This window comes from Indicator indicator, chromosome 11 (assembly GCF_027791375.1).
Source record: "Indicator indicator isolate 239-I01 chromosome 11, UM_Iind_1.1, whole genome shotgun sequence".
Taxonomy (NCBI): domain Eukaryota; kingdom Metazoa; phylum Chordata; class Aves; order Piciformes; family Indicatoridae; genus Indicator; species Indicator indicator.
Window position 1 is genome coordinate 8,684,038 of NC_072020.1, and position 22,526 is coordinate 8,706,563.

Consider the following 22,526-nt stretch of genomic DNA (forward strand, 5'->3'; position numbering starts at 1 on the left):
TTAGCACAAGGCTGAATTTGAGCTTCAGAAAACATTGAGTATTGTCCCTCATGTGATTCATTAAGCTTTATTTAAACAATGCAACTTAAATGGATGAGTGGAATGTCTTTTGAAGTGATAGTCTGATAGTCTTCATTTTCACAAATAACTTTGTCTAAGCATAGATACCTATAAAAAACCCCGATGCGTAAAAACTGAGCAAAGGGTGGTTTTGCTTATCCTGTTTATTTTTTTTTATAAATATCTTAGATCAGTTTAAAGAACACTAGGACCAAAATTCTTTGTGTCCACCTATTTGTTTATGCCTAAAGGTCTTTCCATTTTCACTTTTATGTTTATTTCCTCCATTATCATAATTGCCCTCTTATACAGGGAGAAAGTATAAAATTCAGTTTCCTGCAGAAGAGTGATGTAGTTCACCACGGACAGTGGAAAAACAAAACAAAAAGAGGTACACTGCTGTCAGAGAACAGTTTCTAGTTTGATCTTAAGGACTTTTGCACCTATGCAAGGTATAAAATTAGCAGTTGGAAATGTGACTTTGGCTTATTTTCAAGGCCACAATCAGGCCTGGTCCTAAGGACACAGAAGGTGTGTCCCCAAAGGACACAGAAGGTTGGCTTCAGAGAACGTCTTACTTATAAGTGAGTTTTATGTTCGTTCAGAACACCTGGAACTACAAAACTTTCCCCATGTGGAGTACAGCTCTCAATACATCTTTACTCAGTCATGACAAGAACTCACTCCTGCAAAATACACACTCCCTTCCTAACAGTATGTTCTAAGTATGTCACTGTTTCTCACTGTGACTATTGTAGGAGACAAGTTGTGATACCGATAGCTAAGATTATCCAATACTTTCTGTTACATTAAACTATATTAGATTGATAGCAAAAGTTAGGCTCTGGAGGATGTGGGGAGGGGGAAAAAATTGGGTATTCTGGCAGATCTAATCACAGATGTAATGAAGAGCTGTTAGCCCCCTGGGAAGGCATGACTCATTAGTGTCTGATCAGTGTATGGAATGTTCTTTATACATCAGAAGTTACTTTTCAGCATACTTTTTATGGATGCTCATGGAGAGCTTTTCCATACTTATGTGACAACATGAAAGAACAAGGAGAAGCATGCTAGCAAGAAAACACTGTCAGCATTTCCTTGACAAAGCAGTGAGAAGTGGCCATATCACAGTGGGGCAACTGAGTGAGGAGGAGATTATAAAACTCTGAAAGTCAGAAGAAGTTCGTTTCGTGCAAACAAATGGTAAGCTAAATAGGATGATGATAAAGTCAAAGGGACAAACTGGAATGATTATTTTAGCTGACTTTTATTGGCTTTTGGGCAGTGACATTTTATGATTGTTAAAAGAGAGAGGGAGAGGTAAAAACTCCGATTCAGCTGACACAGAGACAAGAATTTGGTGTTGGGTCAGGTTTCGTATTTGTGAATGGTTCTTTTGATCTCTGGTTACAAATTTTATTTCATGAATGTGCAGATTAAAATTCTGGAGATTTGTCCAGCTTGCTTGTGAAGAGTAGGTTTGGAAAACAATTATTTTGTATTGTGGAGAAGTGATTTACTGAATAATGTAAGTGCTATTTTTCTGCAAATCCCTGGAGACAGATTTCTCAAATTACAGTTTCTAATTCCATGGAAATACATTAAATTGTAAATTACTTAATTCTCTTTATACAGAAAACATTGTTTTGTTTTGGAGGCTTATTAAAAAGCAGTTATGCTTCTCTGGGAGCTATCTTTACAATTGTTTTGAAAGCTTTGGTTGTTTTCTGAAGTACAGGCATTAAAACCTGTGTAACTTTCCTGTTAGAGTATCTAAATGTTGAAATGTACGCTTTTTGTGGGTTTTGGGGTGAAGAACGTAGGGATTTTGCAGAAATACCAGGATGATTAAGGGACTGGAACACTACCCTATGAGGAGAGGCTGAGAGACCTGGGGCTTTTTGGTTTGGAGAACAGAAGGCTGAGAAGGAATTCAATAAGTGTTTATAAATATCTGAGGGCTGGGTGTCAAGAGGGAACGGACAGACTCTTCTCCGTTGCACCCTGTGATAGGACAAGGGGTAATGGATGTTAGGGGTTGGAAGGGACCTCCAAAGATCGAGTCCAACCCCCCTGCCAGAGCAGGACCACAGAATCTAGCAGAGGTCATGCAGGAACGCATCCAGATGGGTCTTGAAAGTCTCCAGAGAAGGAGACTCTACAGTGCCTCTGGGCAGCCTGTTCCAGTGCTCTGTGACCCTCACAGTGAAGAAGTTCCTCCTCATGTTGAGGTGGAACCTCCTGCGCTGTAGTTTATGTCCATTACCCTTTGTCCTATCACAGGGTGCAACTGAGAAGAACCTGTGCCCTCCCTCTTCACACCCAGCCCTCTCAGTCTTCTCTTCTCCAGACTAAAAAGCCCCAGGGCTCTCAGCCTCTCCTCATAGGGCAGTACTCCAGTCCCTTAATCATCCTGGTACCTCTCCATTGGACTCTCTCAAGTAGAACTCTTCTGAAATGCTTTAAATAAGACATTTGTCTTCATGGAGCTGTTTGGTGCACATCAGATGCTGCAGTTGATGGAGGGGAAAAGAAAAGTGGTATGATACTTACAAGGAGGAAGACACACAATGATTTATTGAGGTATGTCACTGCTTGAATTACTATGAATTCAAAACAGCATAACAGACTATAATGCTCTCTTAAGTGATAATCTTTCTCCTATCTGCTTATATACTATACTGTGAATTTTTTGGTAGCTTTTAATGTTTTCATGTGTTTCAGAAATTGCAAAGTTCTATAGTAAAAAGGCTTACAGAGCTTCTAAATATAAATAAGCTTAAAAAGAAACCCTGCTGAACCTCAGCAATCCATTTAATAAAATACCCATTTTTTTTGTAAGCACCCTGAAAGGAGTGGGTGAAAATAGTGTGACACATCATGTGGGCTTAATCTGTTTCCTATAAATTTGCTATGAAAGCTCTGGTTCAATATAGATAATGTGCAATCTGTTCTAAACATCCAGTTGTACAATAAGGGTAATTTGTAGGAGACAGTTATGGATCTCAAGAGCCCTTTCATGATTCAGAGTATTGAATTAATCTCCTCCTAAATGCTCATTCAGAAAGTGCCAGAAGACTGCTCTGTTTGGTTGCCATGGCAGATATTATTCTCCTGGCTCCTTGGAGAGCTAAATTTCTATAAACTGTGAGTGTTTTCGTGTTTATCAAAGCAGTAAGCTGTAGTCACTGACTGTTGTTGTTGCTGACAGTCTCCTTCTGTCATATGCTTGCATTAATTTTAATCTTTTCAAATATGTTCCAAAACTTCTTTACCTGTTTTCTCTCTCAAACAGAACAATAACTTTCATTTAAAGAGACAAAAAAGTGGAAAAGTATTTTGCTTATAGAGTCTTGTCATCTTTTTTTAGATAAAAGAAATAAAAATAAATCAGAAAATCCAGTACCTGTGTGCTGAGAGATTAGTGAAAATAGCAGACTTTCCAGATAAGCACAGGTTGTAAGCAGAGAAGAGAATAAAAATACCTAAGGGGCAGATACCATGAAGGAGTTTGGGGTGATTTCTTGTACAATGATCTTTTCCATTTGTATGTTCTCACGTTACACACAGTCTGCTTACAAGTAGAAGAACTAATGAAGCTTGATGTCCTCAGGATTTTTGTTCTGTCTTTCCTGAACCTATATACAGCTGTGTGCATGTCCTAATTAAACAACTGGCAGCTACTTGCTGGACAGTAGTAGGAACTGAGTTGCAATTGTGTTTTCAACAATTAGGTGTTAGTTTGGGTTTCCCTTCATATCAAGCTGCTAATTTTCATAAAATGAAGAAGCATTTATTGTCCTTGAGACCTCTGCAAATTGGTACCTTTTGTTGAAATTGGCTGGTAACTGGAAGGTTACTTCCTTCATGGTCCTGGATCTTTAGACATCTGATTCAGTAGAATTTCCAGAAGCATACTGCCACTCTGAAAGTTGAAGATTTTAAGTGACAATCGTTGGCCACCACTGAAATTCGGTGACTAGCACAAACTTTAAAGAAGAACTATTTAATGATTATTCTGTAGTAATATATCCTGTCAGTTTAAGATGCATGGTCATTTTTGTTGCTTGCTTGTCCAGATGCCTATTACAATGTGGAAGCATGGATGTGCTTTGATCACTTGAGTTTCATAGATATCATAGAATGGCTTAGGTTGGAAGGGGCCTTGGTGATCATCTAGTGCAACCTCCCCTCCATGGGCAGGGGCACATTTGCTGTGTGTGCAGAATATGAAACTGCTAAAAACCAAACCTGAGGGAAAAGCTAATATTTAGTGACAGGAGAAACTCAAGAGCAGGATGTTACATCATCAAGGCACTTGAAATGGATGTATCAAATATTTTCGTTACCATCACATTTTCTCTTTATATCAGATTTGTTTCTAGCACAAGGTTGGGGAAAATGCCACTTCGGGCAGAACCTACATGTAGTTCAGACTGCCAGCGAGTCTGTTACAGACCATCTCACTGAAATAACAGCTGAACTATGAAATTACTGAACTGTGAAGTGATTAAACAAAGAAAAATTAATATAAGGAGGTTAGCCACGTTAATATGAGGGTTTTTCAATATGTAGGCATAATAGGGAGCACATTAAGTGGAGCAAATGAGGCCTGATGTGTTCATGAGGAACGAGTGGTGTTTGGCTTTTTAAACCTGCATGTCTGTAACAGTCAACATACAAGCATTGCCTCTTCTTCCTCTCATAAACACAGCATTTCTGCTGCATTTGAAGTCCCATATGCTTCCATGGAAAGCAGCAAGATTTGACATTTGGGAAACTTGAGAGGGTTTCTGTTCAAAGAATGATAGTCAGGGTCAAAAAGCATGTCAGTCTTTCATTAGTAAGCAGCATCCTTTTCAGTTGGTTTAGATTCTTATTGCCTTGTGTATACTTAACTGTGCTGTAAGAACTCCAAGAAAAATCTGCCAAGATCTAGGTAACCTTTTTTATCATTCGTGCAGGTGGGGTTATAGAAGGTTATAAAGTACTAGAGTGTACTCTGAGGTAACTTAGAAAGTAGGCAGCAGTGGAGTTCCATTAACCTTCTCTTCTGAAATAAGAATTAAATTGAAGAGTCTGACATAATGTATTTTTGCCCACTCAATAGAATATTCTGCTGGGAACTTTTAAGAGTTATGGGGCATGTCCTGTAGCTTTCTACAGACATGCATATATACATCTTTAGTTATGTATTAGGCTGTGTTACAAAGCAATAATATTTTTCTGCTCCCTGTTAATGAGACTGGAGTCTCTAATATTCAGAGGGAATTTTCATTACAACCAAATTCCTTTCTGTTCATGGAAAGCATCATACCATTATATAAACAGCTGAATACCTTTATATACTCTCAGCATTGGTTCTCTCTGAGGTGCAGTCATGTGAATCACAAGTAACATGGCATGCAGTGATAGGTAGCTCATCTGCAAAAGCAAGCACTGTTTTTGGTGAGATAATGCCTTTTTGCTTCTGAGAAGCAGGCTGTCAGGGAGTTTCAATGGTACTGTTAAGCTCTGCATACCAAAGCGTGCTTTGAAGATGCCAGCTCATATAAAACAGATTAGCAAAGCCAGGAGGAAAATGCCTTGGAAAAGAACTAAGTTCAGGCAGATACTTCGTAAAGCTTTATTGTATTTTGAAGTTTTAGTAAAGTAAATTAAGATTAAATGGAAAAACAGGACTCGAAACAAAGAGAATATTTAACAAACTATGGTGCTATAGTATTTTTTGGTTCTGTTGATAGCAAGTAAACCCAGAAATCATTTCAGAGCATTATATTCTTGTAATAGGTGTAATGTCTACTACTTATGGCTGTATGTCCCGTGAAATGCATTGAAAAGAAAAAGATTTGCTTTTCTGAGAAGCATTTGGAGAATCCAAAGTTTAGTATTTAGTTGCTCTGTTTTTTTATTTACAGTCTCCACTTGCCTTTTTTTTTTTTTTTTTTTTTTGTCCTATGAGATTGCTCTCGTTCTTGAGGTTTTGTTAGGGCTGCATAGCATAGGGCAAAACTGTGATGTATTTTCAGCAATATTGCTCTGATGATGTCCAGATTGGGTGATCACACCTTCACAGATTTGACCAATCAAAATTCCTTCAAAGATGTGTAAAGAGGAGTTTAAATTTCAATGGAAAGAAAATATTTTGGAGGTTTAGCAGACATGTGCATGCATACTGACTCCACAGCTTTTGATTGAAAGAAACAGGAAAAAAATGCAGCTTTTAAAAAAGTCTTCCTAACTCTTTTGGGAGTTCTCATGCAGGAGATTGTACACCTGCCAGAATGGCTCAGCAAACTCAGGTTTTTAAGGTTCAGATCAGACATAGGGACAAAAGAATTGTGTGTTTTGCAGCTATATATATCTCATAATCTTTATATAGTTGTAACACTTAGAGTGCTTACTCATATTAGAACTTCTGTTGCCTTATCTCTCTATAAAAATGTGCAAATGTTAAATTTCTGCCCCAGAGGTCTTTTTGGATGTCTGAGGTACATAAACAGGTCACTGTCTGCTTGGCCATGCAGGTTCTAAAAGCCTTGCACAGTTCTACCTGTGAACTGCTTTTGGTGACCTAGGAAGACAAAAGATGATTTGAAAAAGCTTGGACAGCAACACATCTCTAGATGTTTAAGACAATTTCTCATGCTCTTGGAAGTGCAGGGCTGCCTGAAACAACACAGGGATTGCTGGACGTTTGTTGAAGAGAAGCTCTGTATTGGTGCCCTTTTAGCTTGACTAGTTTGAAATAAATTGAAAACCAAAGGAACTCTGTTTCCCTGGAAGCATGAGGCTTCTTATCAGCAAAAGCTTTTAAAGATTTCTTCAAAAGATTTCTTCTTTTTAAAGCTTTTTAAGATTTCCTCAAAAGATAAGAGCACCCCTATTATATAAAGGAGTAGTAAACTTGCTAAATAGATACATTCCTTGAGGCTCTCAGTCCTTCCTGATTCTGATTTGAGAGATGTCAAATTAATCAGTCTGTCTCTTGAAAAAAAGAAGTTGGTTATCTTTGGGGTCATGGAGAGGTTAGTTACAGTTTGGTAAGGACAGACATTTGGTAACTATTGGAAAAGGAAACACTCTCTATGTGAGAGGCACATGCCTTAGATTACTGAAGAAATCTTTTGCTACAGTTATAATTTTCTTGTATGAAAGGATGTAACTGGCACAGGTTTTGCAGTTCTGTTGGTTCTGACTCAGCATATGGAATTTTCACTCCATGCTTTCTGATTGTCTCCAGTGTCAAAAAGGAAACATGAACATATGAGCACTGACATGTTATCAAATTCAGAGTGCAGAAAATGGATTTCTGCAACTTCTTCATGTTTTGTCATTATTTGTCCTGCCCCAGCTTGCATATTTGATTCACCCTGAAGGATCAGTGGAAGTTTGTTCACCTTCCATCTTATACCATCACATAAATTTAACTCACTGTACTGATGCAAAGTCATATGATGTATTAAACTTTTATTTAAAGTCCTTTCACAGCACTTACAGGCCTGTGGTGTTTTTTGGGTTTGTTTTTGTTTGGTTTGTTTTTGTTTGTTGGTTTTGTTTATTTGTTTTTGTTTGTGTTTGTTTATTTAATTTGTTTTAGAATCTGCTCTGTTTGACAGATGCAACAACTTATTTTATAAAGGCCTTACTGTAAAATTTGTAAGACAGCACATTTTATGACAAGTAGTAATGTGGTATGGTGTTTCTGTAGCAATAGGACAAAGTTGTAATGTGCTACAGCTAATAATGTGTTGAAGAGACATCATTGTAGGTATTTGTGGTCACATGCTAGATAAGGTATTTATTGTGATAGATTAAAATTGAGAAATAGGAATGTGGTGGTACTGGTAACCTGGGTACCCAGTAAAAGGACTTTGCAATGTTGAAGAAACATTTCAAAGCAAAGCCCTGAGGTCTGATAGAATTAAATTAGCATGGCAGTTTTACAGGAATCACAATAGTTAATCCCTCAGTGCATGCTGAAGCTGGCACCATTGGCTCTCATTTCCATCAAAGCAAAAGAAGAAGGTCAGTCTAGAACACTGGCTGAACTGAAGCAGTATCTATCTGTTCAACATACTTATTTCTAGGCTTCAGTTTGTTGCCAGACTTTATTCAGTCCCTCACAGCAGAGCAGCAAACTGGGGCTGCCTTAGTAGTGCTTTGTTCTTCCTTTCCTTCCCACTGCTCCTGAAAAGCAGAGCAGCTGATGGGAGTGGGAGGAGGAGTGTGGCTCTCTTCCCACTGGGGACCTGCAAGCCTCCAGGGCCAGTCCTCTTGGCAGTTTTTCTGCCAGCAATTTTGACCCTTACCCCAACTAGTGAATTTAGATGCAGAAGGGAGCAATTGGTTTGAAGAAACTGGAATTGAAAATTTAAGGCAGAGGGTGCAATTAGGACAGCAGAATATAGGACAGGGAAGCAACAAGAAATAAATAAGGAAAGGAAGATAAATGCTTTAATTAGGCCAGCAAAAATATTTGACAGAAGTCAGAAAGCAGAGATAGTAAGGAGGAATGTGTCCAAGGCATACAAGAATTTCCTTTTTCTGTGCATGGAAAGGCTGCATGGACACAAAATTCATGATGAAGAAGTGAAAGAATAATTTCAGTATGCTTACCCTTTTTTGCAATTATTCAAGTTTTGTTTGGAAGATAACAGCTTTATTTTAATATGGTTTCTTTTAAACCTAAAAATTAGAATGTTCTTTAAATAAATTCTTATAAATGTATATGTATTTTATATAATACAAGTGATCAGCTTATGCCTTTGGAATCACAGAATATTAAGGGTTGGAAGGGACCTCAGAAGATCATCTAGTCCAGCTCCCCCTGCCAGATCACCTAGAGTAGGTCACATAGGAATGCATCCAAGCAGGTTTCAAATATCTCCAGAGAAGGAGACTCCACAACCTCTCTGGGCATCCCTTTACAGTGTTTTGTCACCCTCACAGTGAAGAAGGTTTTCCTTATGTTCACGTGGTATTGTTTTCACAAAGTTAACAGATAACCTGGGATTATGGGATCGAAAAAAAAATAATTCCTATTTTTTTTTTCCAAACTAAATCTAAAATCTTTCTCTGTAATTGCTCAGTTATATAGTGTAGGGTGTTCCAAGACTCTAAGGCAGCTCTCAGAAAGAGAGTGTGTGCTAATGTTTAGCATATCTACAGCTCATTGTTCATCCTCGTGGTACAAAGCTGCTTAACTATCACATCTCTTCAGCCTGAAAATAGTAGCTATTAGGCAGCTTTAGTTTTCCATAGCTTTATCTCTATTACTAAATAATTTCATAACTCTTTGCAAAGAGTTTGCAGATAGTATTAGAGGCAGAAAACCACAATCATTTGTAAGAGTCCCTGACAGCAATGCAAATGGCTCTGAGAAGGGGGCTGTGGAGGAAGAGCACTTACTGCATGGCAGTACTCATTGATGTAACATACAGAGTATTTTATTGCTGTAGTGAAAAAGCAAACAGACAGGAGCTTTACCAAATGAGCACTACACTATGAGCAAATGCAGTAAAGAACATGAAGCAAAGAGGGGTTTTTCCTGCTAATTTGTTTGGGGGGGCGGGGGGAAAGGAAATAATTTTGTTCACTTGTAACCTGGGAAGCACATAAAGGAAAAGTCTGGCATGACTGAATAAGATCAGAACTTTGCCATTGCCTTCAAGGAAACCAGACCTTTATCTTTCACTAGATTGTTTAAAATTGCTATAGGCATTGCAGAGTAATGTATAAGTATTGTTATGATTTAGGACTGTGTCAGCTGTTATAACTGTACTCATTTTGAAGAAATGCAGAGTTATAAATCAGCAAATCAGTCTTCTCTTAGTTTTCAAAGTATCTGTACAAGCTAATTCAAATATGTTTCTGACTCTCCTACATGCTTATTTGACAGCTTTTGTAGTTCTTTAAGAGTAGTGCTTCGTATCCAGTTGTGCATCTTCAATGGAAGTGGCATGTTTCATAAGCTGTGTGAGGCCTTATGTGTGTGTGTTGCCTGTGTAAGGTTGGTGAAATCAAGGGTTTTTCTAGCCCAGGCCTCAGAGCAGCAATAAGTAGATGCCTAGGACCGAGCAAAAGGCAGGGCTAATGTTTATTTCCCCATAACATTTTCCCATCCTTCTTGCCTGCACTTAGCTCAAGACTTTCCTGAAGCAGCTCAAACCATAAATCCACCATAACTGATGTGAGTAATTGACTTTATCTGAGTAGGTATGTGACTTTATCTGATCAGATAGATATCAACTTAAACACATTTTTAAAAGCAAATCAGTGCCTGTGACTGATCAACACTTAGGTTTAGCCTGGTGTTTAACTAAGGGAAAGCAAATTGCCTCTCTTTCCATACATGCATAGTTTTCCTAAGGAGTAGGGTACTGGCCAGAAGGGGAATTTGCCTTTTCACAGGTGTCTTTGGTGGAAGAAGCAGTTCTGTCAGTGGTGCCATTGCCATTCTGAAGGTCCTCAAGAGATCAGTGTTTTGGCTGGTTAGTGCTCGTGTCTGGCTTTTCTTTACAGAGAGCTGTTTTCTCTGGTCTGCAGCATCACAGGGCCATTGGTCCTCTTGCAGAGGATGTTCAATGCCATATGTGAAAGCCTTGAGGGGGAGCATTGTGGTTCTAGATATGAAGTGACCACAACCTTCCACCATGATAATCTGCAAGAACGATTTTCCATTTCATTTTAAGCTTTTACAGTTCTAAACAGAATAACATATTAGATGTTGATTTTTTTTTGAGTTGGTGTTAATTTGCTTCTCTGTAACCAGCTGGTACTTGCACATAAAGTTAATTGAGATTAACTTGATTGAGTTCTTGCAGTTGTCAACATAGAGCTCAATGCCCTTTGTGACTACACCATTATGAAAGAATAATTTTTATATGCATATCCATCATGTTGTCATATTAAAATTAGAGAAAGTGGGAAAGTTACCATGTTACACTATGCTTTCTTTAAGCAGTAACGTGTTAATGATCTGTTACAGGGTGACTACAGGGAAAGCAAAAGGTTTGAGGGGCTAATTGGAAGTATTTTATCTTCTTGTATTTAACTATATGGCTGTTTACATGTCTCCATACATACAAACATAGGTGTACATTGAGCATGCATATAGAAAGGCACCACACCAGTGAGTCATTAACTCCTGGTTTCACTTATTTTCACTTTTAGGTGCATTTTATTTTTTTTAAACTTGTTTCCCTCAGGTTGTGGTTGAATTGTCAATTGGTGTTAACGCATGCAGTGGTAAAATTAAGAGTAGTTAAAGGCTGGCTTGCCAAGACCAAGCATAACTGGAAAATAACAGTGTTCTTAAGCAGATGTCACAGAGCTCATCAAGAGCAAGAAATCAACATTAAACAGACAACCAGAAGTGAGGAATGCAGAGACTGTTAGTCACTTGATAAACTGTTGGCTGTCCCATCGAAACCATACAGGAAAGTTGAGGGTGTTTGATTGAGCTATGAGTGTGTGTGAAATGAGCACTGTTAACAGCAGAATTGCTGGGTTATCTCTGTCATTCTGTCATGCAGAAAGAAGGTCACAGATGGATTTGCAAGATAGGGTTTGTGCAAGGCAGCTCACACTTCTCAGCAGGGGTGGAATGAAGCTTTATGTTGGAGCATGCAATGTAATGCTCAGCGCAGCACTGCTGCGCAGAACGAGATGCAAAGCATCTCACCCTCTGTGGGCTCTGTGCACAGGGATTGAGGCTGAAGATAGGCCATGGTTCTCCTTATGCTGTGGAGAAGTGTCCTGGATTTCCAGCAAGGCTGTGGCTTGAACAAAGCCCTAATACTGACAGGGGTAAATCCCTTGGCAACTGAACTGATTTTGCTTTGGTTGAGCTCTGTGATGTTGCTGTGTGTTGCTGTTAGCTTGTGTTTGTAGCTGTTTCTTTCACTTGCATATACTAAGTAGTATTGGTCATAGCACTAAATGGTGAGATCAGACTTCTGTAGACCCTCTAACTGTGGAGTTCCTCTTCTTGATAACTACAGTCCATACCCTGTGTACTAAAATTTGTTTCTGGCACACAAAGGCAGTAGCCTGATTCCCAGGCTTGGTACACAACTGTATTTGTGTTATGAAGCATCTCTCATGTTCTATTAAAGTGCTGTCAGAAAATTTAGTGTTGAAATATAGTGAAATCTAATTAATAGGTAAAACCTATTTCTTAATCACAGTGAAGGATTTTTGCTGTTTTTTAGTGCAAGCACTGTCTAATTATATTATGTATAATTTACAAAGAAATTAAGCTTAATAAAATGGAAATAGCAAATCTCTTCCGTTACAGCAGATAGAAATAGAGTAATTCCTAAGAGTAGAATTTTAGGTTTAACTACACTATGGCCCCACTGCAATAAATATTAAGCACATTCTTCAGTTATGCATTGCATGCATTGGCTGCTTTTGCTAAGCATGCTGCATCAAACAGACTGTTAAGTTGGTCCAGCCACAGAGAGAGAGAGATGATCCTAAGTGCCTCACAGAGCCAGGCCTAGCTTGCTAGGGAGCAGGACTGTGTGGTCAGTTGTAGTGCACCAGCCACCTGTTTTGCAAAACAGAAACAGAAGCCTTTCACTAGTAACTGTCATTTGCCAGCCATGGCTTTGGCTAGTGTAGAGGCTTTCAGCAGCCCTCAACTGAGCATTGCTTTTATTTGCCATTATGTTTGAAAAGTAGATTGATAAGTTCTTAACACCTCTTTTTTTCCTGTATTTTAAGAATATTGCTTAAAGCTTGCAAAGAAATGTCTTTTTCATAGAATCATAGAATGTTAGAGGTTGAAAGGGACCTCCAGAGATGGTCAGGTCCAACCCCCACTGCCAAAGCAGGATCACCTAGGGTGGTCTGCACAGGAATGCATCCAGGAGGGTTTTGAAAGTCTCCAGAGATGGATGGAAGAGTAGTTAATTCAGTCTCACAGGTTTGTTAATGAGCTTGCTTGGGCCATCAAGGGGAAGGTGGTCTGAAAATGTACATTTGGAAAAACAAAACACACTCCCTTTCCTTTTTGTTGTCCTAGAGAAATATTTTTCCAGTAAAAAGAAACATTTCCTTTCACAGTAAAAGAACAGAAAAATTAAAAATTCTTCAGCTTGAACTTGGCAGAGAATTTTCACTGTCTAATGATGCCACCACATGTTGCTTTTCAAAGTGATAGCTCATAGGGAAGCCTGGTGCTTGCCAGGTCATGTGAAATATATCTTGGTATTAGAAATTATAAAAAGGAAATTAAATATGCAGCTCTTGGAGGTCTCACATTGCTTATGATTCATTTCCTGAAATACATAAATGACTGCATTTGCACTGGTTTTGCCCAAGCTCTGTGTGCCATGGCAGTATGTGAAGCTATTTTTTAAGAGGTTTTTCTCCTCACTGGCCCACAGAAGGAGCTGGGAAATTTGTCAGCATAAGAGAATAGTGGCATAAGGTTAGCTCATTTAAAATGAGGAGGGCCTTCAAAAATAAATGACAGGAGCTGCACTTGTACAGATTGCTATCAAGTCATCACTAATAGTCATGTGCCCGTTTTCTTTTCCCAGGCTTTGGCAAGCCCTGAAGAAATCAGAGAACAAAAATACCTTTCCAGTTCTCTACAGTCCTCATTAATCCCTGTGTGATCACAACAGGGAAGGTCATTTAAAATAAGAGAATAAGTTTGAATTTGATGAATCTGGTGAACTGAGTTGCTGTCTTCTGTATATTTTACTGTTTTTACAATAGGGGTAGAAGTCACTTTAATGAAGAAGCTGTACTTTTATACAGACATTTAAATAAGTGAAGCAGGATGCAGAAGAGGAATCTGCGTTTCAGCATTTAGCCGTGGCTTTTATTTTGCACTGTTGCTATGGAGAAGCATATAAATATTTGTATCACAAACTAATTTTACTTCCCTTATAGATGGCATGGAAATACAGGTAAAAATGGGAAAGGGGAGTTAGTGTAGGTGGGTTTTATCATGCAGAGTGATGTTTTGGAATGGATTGAGGCACAGACTAGTTCTAAAGTGCTTTGTTAGAGCAATCTAACATCTTTATGTTACAAGACAGAAACTGAAGAAAAGTATCTGTTGTATCTGCAGTTTCCAAATATGATTTTTAATAGCATTATTGGGTATTTGTGGTTCAACAGCTTGTCAGTACTGGGCTCTTGGTATGAAATCAAATGCAAGCATACAAGAACCTAAAGAAAGTCCTTTAGGAGCACACATCCATCCACTACTAGGTGGGCGATGTGGAAACTTCGCAGCTGCTTACAAGTGGGAAGCTGCATAAATTATTTCTTCATGTGATTGCTCACATTTTTTTCATGTCCAGCTTTTTTCTTTCCTTGTATGCCAAATTGCCTTAAAGGTGACAGTTGTCCTGGACATTAGCCTTATGGCTTCCTGAATTGCAGCAGTTCTGTGAATCTCTTCATTTTTGCTCCTAACCCTGTCCTTCGGGCTGATCTCCATCTGGTCAATGTAGAAAGGACATGGACCTGATGGAGAGGGTCTAGAGGAGGGCCACGAAAATAATCAGGGGGTTGGAGCACCTCTGCTATGAGGACAGGCTCAGGGAGCTGGGGTTGTTCAGCCTGGGGAAGAGGCTCTGGGGAGACCTAATGACAGCCTTCCACTACCTAAAGGGGGCTTACAGGAAGGATGGGGAGAGATTGTTTACAAGGGCCTGTGGTGACAGGACCAGGGGCAATGGCTTCCAGATAGAGAAGGACAGGTATAGATTCTTCACTATGAGAGTGGTGGAACGTGGAACAGGTTGCCCAGGGAGGTGGTTGAGGCCCCTTCCCTGGAGATAGTCAAGGTGAGGCTTAATAAGGCTCTGGGCAACCTGATCAAGTCGAGGATGTACCTGCTGACTGTGTGGAGGTTGGACTGGATGACCTTTGGAGGTCTCTTCTGGCCTGGGAATGTTCTATGATTCTATAGTCTCTTTCCTTTGACTGTCATCTCAGTTTTGGGGGATGTAAGTCACTGTAATTGTTTCTTACTATATTAGGGTGGTTTCCATCTTTCCGGACATTGCAAGACTCTTAGCTGATAGCCCCAGGTGATGTGTGAGAAACACTTTTGGCACAGCTTACACTCTGCTCTCACTGCCTGTAAATTCTGTGTTATGAAACATCCTCTCTATTAAGCAGCTTCCAAGAGTGGCTCTTGTTTCTCTTACTCAGCAGGTATTTTTGATGCTGGGAGTTGTTATCCTGATTTCAAATTGAAATATCTCTGGTGACATTGTGATGGTTTTAAGACTGCCTTTTTAATTTTTCTTCACAAAGTTCAAGCAGAGAAGGTGAAGGAATGGAAATAAATCACTATTGGGTGTAAGAAAGCAAAATAATGATTGTTCTAAACACTTCCATTGGAGAGAGAGAAATGTATAAGAACTACAACTCAAAACAAGGTTGGGGAGTTGGGCAGTCAGGGACTTGGCTTGCTTGCTTGATTTTCTGTCTGTCTGCTTCTTCTTTTCTGGCTGAAGATAACACACTGACCTTGACAAGCTAAGTCTAACAGCCTCTCTGCTTCTTGACTCTTTGCCTTCTGCCAGGGGGGTCTGGGGGAACTCCTTCTGGCTGAGGGGGGAGGCCCCCTGGGGGAAGCAAAGGGAGCTTGGTTGTGCTTTTCTGTTGATTGTGCATATTTGTCAATGTTGTGAATTGTGTCTATTTGTACATATTCATTGCATTTCAGCATAGATTGTAAATTTGCTTGTAAACACAGCTTTCATTTGCTTCCAGACTGACCTTAGCCTGGTTATTGTTGGTGTGGGGGGATTTCAGCTCTCACACTGTTACAATTCATTATTTTTGGTGCCTAACGTGGGCATGAGCCTGAGGGATAAGGAGTTTTGGCTTCTGTTGGGCCCCGTCGTTTCAGCGTAAGGCATTATTCATCATGAAAAGAATTCCTTAACATACAAATTGCATCATCATTTGCTAAATCTTTTGGTGGGAAAAAACACCACCTCTGTTAAAACTGTGTCATTAGTAGAAGTCAGACATAACAGACTTAAGGTTTTGTTTTTATAACTACCAAAGCTCCAGTTCTCTTTTTTTTCTTGTAGTTTTATTATTCAGATTCAGAAGTGTCCTGGTTTCAGGTTTTGCTGCTTTGTGTAACTTGTCATGAAAACACTGTACTTAGCATACCTTTTGTTTTGATTTTTTTCCCCCCTTCTCTCACAGCAAATGAAGCTTGCCTCTGAGTCACTGAAGGAGTAAACACAAAGGAACAAGGATGACTAAAGCAGTCACATGTGAAGGCGAGCACTCCTCGACTGTTTATGATGTGTAGCTCTCAGATTCTGCACTCTACCATCTATTCAGTAGGTGGCACCTGCTTATATGATACTGCCAGACACCATAAACAAAGGTATTTTCTCCTGCACTTTTTCTTCTATGCAACTGTTTGTGAAGTTAACACCAAATAAAGTACTCCAGCTTATGCTAGGTCAGGCTGTGAGATCTGCCAGACTCGCTGTGCTTGAAGTGATTGAAAGCAGATCCTGTGAGCAGGCCTCCAGAAGCTAACTGGAGTTTTCAGATGCAACTGTGTTAGAAAAGAAAGAGGTTAGACTTTTAGTATTAGTATTTAATATTTAATTCACAGTGTACCATTCCTTTGGGTTTTTTCCCCCCTTTTGTTCCTTTATTACTACAGCTAATCAATCCTGTAAGTCTTGCTTGTTAGCTGCTGGTTGTGCATAGCAAATGAGTTCAAATACTTTATAGATTGTGTAATGAAATACAGGATCTGAGATACAGTTGAACATAAGTGTTATAAGGTATGCATTATATACTCCTGTGTGCTACTTAGCTAAATAAGCCCCAGCTAAAAAGCTTGCTAAAAACCAGGTAAAAAGCACTCATAAGGAAACAGTTTGCTGATCAGTAATTTATGAAGTGTATTTATTTTTTAATTTACATTATTTTTGTTATCACTTCCCTGGCTCTTGAACTGCAGTATTGTATGAGCAGACCTTGTGGTTAAATGAGCTGACTGTAACAGACCAATTAAACTTGATCCTTGATATGCCAGCACTTGTGTGTGTAGTGAATTTATTTTTCTTGGATTTCACATGCACACAAAGAAGTTTTCGTAACGTTTCATTCTTTTCTGACAGTAAAAGAACCAAAGTCTACAGGTTTTGATCCTGCAACCTTGAGACAGTTTATTTTCTCCTGCTTTGACCTTCATTTTCAGTAGGTATAACTTAAGATATATGCAGTACTTGCTGGGATTTTGTTTAGAAAAATCTGCTGCTACAATAATTAAGGTATTTGCCTACTTTGCACATTTCAGACTTTTGCCACAGGGCCCCCACAGGAGAGTAATATAACTAAGCCAAAATAATGTATTCTGTCTGGAATTTAAAATTAGCTTTTCTGCAACTGCTGCAATCGTGACCCAGTAAGTAATTACTCCATTCCCTTGGGAAGAGGAGCAAAACTGTGCTACAGCTGCTTCTGGTTTTGCTTCTCCCACTGTGTCCCCCCACACAACTGCTCTTTCAGGGGTATCTCATGGGCTGCTGCTGTTTCACAGCCTGCTCCTGAAGTCATGGCAGGACTGTGGCTGCCCAAGCTCTGCCCTGAACATTCAGAAGTGATCTCTGAGGAAAATACATCACCCTTGTTATAGCCCTATAGTGATTCCCCAGATTGAGGAGGGGACCAGCCTATTCTCTGTGAAAGCTCCCCAGCTTTGCAGCTGCTTGCCCACTTGGATCTGAAGCAGCTCCCCTTTGCTCAGGTCATGCTCTTGCTGCCTAGTCAATGTGTTGAGTGAACAGTTCAAAAGAAGAAAAATCTATGGGATGGGTTTCTGGTGCACTATATTCTTATGAGCTTGTTGTAGCCATTTTGAAGGGATTGCATTGGTCTAATAATTTGAGGTGCTTTGGGATCTAGAACAGGTGTGTTTTGCGGATGGCAATTGCATCAGGTGTCTGGAATAACTTTCTAAGATGGGTTGGAAAATTGAGTTGTCTCAACTGTAAGCCCATGAAAAAAAAATAAGTAGGCTTCTGTAAAACTGAGTAGTTATCCTTATGGTCTTTCCATTCTCCTGTGTTCTGTGGACTAGCAGGAAAATGTCCAAGTAGGCAGTGACAGAAGTAACAGAAGCTCTTACCCTTGCCTTGGGCAAGCTCCTTTACTTGTGCTGCATTTCCTTTTCTCTTAATAGGGATAATACTGTTCTTTATGTGGACTCTTCACCTAAAGCTAGTAGGTATGGAGGAATTACGACCTTCCAGAGTTGTGAGTATGCAAATCCTTTGTTTTGTAGGGATTGGAGGCAGCTGCTGACTCAAGGTCTCTACTGCATGTGCCCAGCTGTAGCACCTTCTGTGAACTTGGGAGAGCAGGAGAGGAAAATACTGGAATGGTTACATGAGGAAAGTTCTTCTGTAAGCAAGTAGACAGGCATTTTAGCCTATGGAGATCTGAGGGAATCAATCTCATTCAGGAATAGTTGCAGCTGTTGAATTGACTCTCTTATTCAAATAAGCAAAGCCATAGGTCACAGGACCATACCTGTGACCATCCCGTGTTTTCTCCAGGAAAGCTCTCACATACCTCATCCAGGAGTTTGAGGGGTGATTGCCAGCACCAGGCTGGAGCTGATGGTTGGTGGTCCTTAGAAAGAGGGGATCTCTTTGCACTCTGCTGCTTGATATAAAACAGTGGTAATAGCATCTATCACCAGTGGTGTGATGAGGGTGATCCTGGGCATGGGCAAGAGAACTCATCAGCCTTTCCTGCCTGCATCCACAGCTGCAGTGCCAAGCCCAACTGCTCCCAGGCCTGGCTGCACTCAAGGTGAGTGCCTGTGGTGCATAAGCCTAGAGTGAAAAACAGATCTTTCCCTCCTGCCTCCACTGTATTTCTCAAGAGAGAGATAGCAAGAGGGAAGAAACAGAGATGTTACAAAAGGGCTTGCTGAAATTAATTGCTAAGGAAATCTGACATGGCATGTCTGAGAGGCTAGTGAAGGCCTTACAAAAACTCCACAACTCCTCTGTCAAGTATAATGGTGTTTTTTGTATGACATAATCCTTCTACTAGCTAAGACAGTAAATAGAGATTATTTCCCACCCCCATATAATAGACTTTCACCCTGTCACTAATTCAGGATTCCCCAGATGAAGAAACTGATGTCATTTGTAATATACAGAGGTAGGTCAAACTGAGCCAGCTTGTTGAAGCACTTAGAATTTTACATTTGAAGCATAGGCTTAGATAGTTATTTAAGTAGGGAGCAGGTTCATGCAGCAGCAAAGACAATGCTTCAACAACGTGTTGTCTCTCCAAAGGCTGGACCTGCATGATTTCTGTAAGGGAACAGGGCTGGTTTCAGTCAGCAGGCAACTAAACAAGTGCCTTACTGTTATGCTTTCCCAAGCCCAGTCATGTCAAGGCATTATTACTCAAACACCTTTTACTAAAAGCAACTATTAATTTGGAATTAGTGACAGATCCGTTCTGATTCATCTACCGAAGTTTAATTGTGGGAAAGGCAGTCAGGTGGCCTGGTTGGCTCCAGTGTTTGGGACATTCCAGTTCATCCCTGGCCCTCCATGTTGGGATTTTTCTAGACCTGGCCAGCACATTGTTGGGGGTTTTTTGCCTTTTTTTTTTTTTTTTTTGCTATTACCCATTTTACATTGTGAAGAAGAATAGCAGTAGGTAGTTTGGATTATAAACATTCAATCCATACTGGTGAAACATCAACTAGCATACATCTTCACATGAAAAAAACAACTGTTAGTTTACATACCACCTAGGCAAATCTAGCCAATATGCAAACAACCAATCATGTCTCACATAAAAAGAAAAACCCCAACACAAGTAAAAGCTCCTTACCTTCCCCAGGGGTTGCTGCAGGAATGGGTGACACATCCAGCCAAGGCTCACGTGGCTGACTTGGGCACATGCACAGAAAATATTTTCACTGACATTTTGAAGCCTGTTGGAATACAGAGCTGCCAGGCACAAGCTGCCAGAACAGCACCAGGTTTAGTAAGATGGTAAGCTGGACAAGGGTATCAAAAGTGTTGCAAAGTTTATGAAATCATGTAAATCACTCTGAAGCTATTTTAGCAGATGCCAACCACGATTGATCTATGCAAGAGAACTGCAAGTTTGCAAACTACCATACATCCACACACAAAGTGTGAGCTTACATTTCTACTACTTTCTGTTTTAATTTATTACCCGTTCTGCGAACTGTTCAGTAGGAGCTGTTTAATGTCTGCAAGACTGAGAATGTGATCCCACCATGTGCAGGTCTGACCTCCTCTGAGCTGCAGCCTGGGGACTCAGCTGGGAGCTGGTGCTGGCCTGTGAACAGTGACCCCCCAGGAGTAATGAACTGCACTGACATGCAAATCATCAGTTATGCATCAATCAGGACATCACTTTTATTAACTGCATTTTCCATTTCTGTCACACACCATGAATGTTTATACAATGAAAGAGCCCAACATTGCTGGAAGCAACCTGTACCCTCTTAACACACGCACACACACACAGATTCTTTCTTGGTGAGAAATCTTTATATTTCTGTTTGTTAATTCTGCTTATTTATACTGCTACTCTTAAAATTCTGTGTTGAGATTGTCCCATCTTAAATACAGATTAAGTAAGTTGCTAGAGGTACATTTTATATATATGTATATATTTATATAATTATATACACACATACAGAAAAATACAAGACTAATTGTTTTCCCACAATATTTAATTTATACACTACTGGAACTATAATGCAACTTTTAAAGACACGTTAAGGGGTACAAGAAACTGTTTACTTTGCTCTAAATAGTTTGGTCCAATATTACCTTAATGTAGTGGTTATTCTCGCCCTTCCTTTTATGTGACAACATAATACAACATACACCACATGCACAATCATTCACCTAGCAACAAATGGATAAAAGGACACCACTCAGACTAACATTTGTATGCCCAAAGGTTCAACCAACCACACACAACTATAAGGCTATAATACAACTATGCAGCATAAATGGTCAACACTGCTGTTCTAAAGTGAGCACCATATATACAGTTGTATATAAAAACATTGGAAACAAAATACACCTGGGGTTAGTCAAAAGGTGCCATTCCAAGGCTGTACATAATATCAGGAAAGTATTTACAATACTTGGAAAAAAAGCTGCAACAAATAAGTTTATTGCCAATGCCCCTTATAAACTTGTCTCCTACTTGGATGTTATGCTCACTGTTTGTGAAGCACACATCACGTTTCTGGCCCTTGATAAGATCCCTGCTCAAAAATTTCAAGCAAATAATATGTTCTATGGCTTCACCCACACATCTATTCTTGTAGCTTTTCGTTTATAAATATAATGCTGACTAAACTGCAACTAGAGTTTAGAACTTCGAGGAGGAAAACGCTTATCCTCTGCCTTGTTACGAAGCAGAATGTAAAATCCCTGGCTAGTTCAGCCAGTAAGAGTACCCCACGCACTCTGGACTCTGTTAGTTACGTCCTCTACTAACCGAGAGGAGCTGCCATGAGCTGTAGAAACGACAGCCAAGCGTCACGCCGTTCTTTGGTGCTCTGCTCTCTCTGCAGCAGACGTGCAAGGCTCCGTGTTGAACCACTCTGCAGAAGTTACAAGATGCTCAACAGTGGAAACTCCTCTCAGACATCTGATGTCTGCCCAGGGTGCTGCTACATAATACCACCAGTTTCACTGGCATTGCTTAGAAGACCCAGTGCACAACATGAAAAAATAAAAACATTCTTCCCCTTCCCAAAACTAGGAATCTGCAATATATTTTATTCTAGATAATAAAATTCCACACAGTTATTTCACCTGGTCAAAAGTATCCTTTTGTACAGAAATACTCTAAATCAAGACCTTGCCATGGCAATGGGAAACCCCACAGTAAGGCTAAGAGCTGTAAAATAAATACTTTCCTATATGCTACTCTAAATTGACTTTATGAAAAAGCATGATTGCTGAGAGAAAATAAGTGGTGTACATGGGGGGAACAGCAGTATTTTAAGTCTTAAGAAAGTAGTAACCATTTGAGAAATGTAAATGACAAGAATTTCAGTTTGAATCCAATTACCTAAAGGATTTCTGTTCCTTATTGCCTTTAGAAATCTCAGGGAGGCGAGGAGAGGATAGGGGAGGTGGTCTAGAAGGTAGAACTGTAAAACATTAAGTGTCATGACATACTAATCACAAAAGTAATTCATACAAACACTTTGTTTTCACTTACCATGTAAAAACTCAGAAGTAGACTTAATAGTTTGTTATATTAAAAAAAGATTGTCTGCTTGTAATATTAACATCTCTCTATGGAGGAAAGCTGCCTTACAATCCTACTTGTCTTTTTTTTTCATAAGGGAAAAAGAAAAGGGAGAAAAAAAAGTAACCTGCCCTTAGCAAAACAAAACAAGATCTTTTCAGTTT

At 39.6% G+C, this 22,526-nt stretch overlaps 1 protein-coding gene across 1 annotated transcript in view; it reads left to right on the forward strand.

Annotated features, from left to right (window-relative positions):
- Nucleotides 1-16,539, forward strand: part of ANO10 (anoctamin 10) — a 72,740-nt gene extending 56,201 nt beyond the window's left edge. Inside the window, exon 12 of the mRNA XM_054384811.1 lies at nucleotides 16,261-16,539. Within this exon, the coding sequence (XP_054240786.1) occupies nucleotides 16,261-16,296 (36 nt within the window). The 3' untranslated portion in view covers nucleotides 16,297-16,539. The remainder of the gene's footprint in view (nucleotides 1-16,260) is intronic.
- The last annotated feature ends 5,987 nt before the right edge of the window (nucleotides 16,540-22,526 follow it).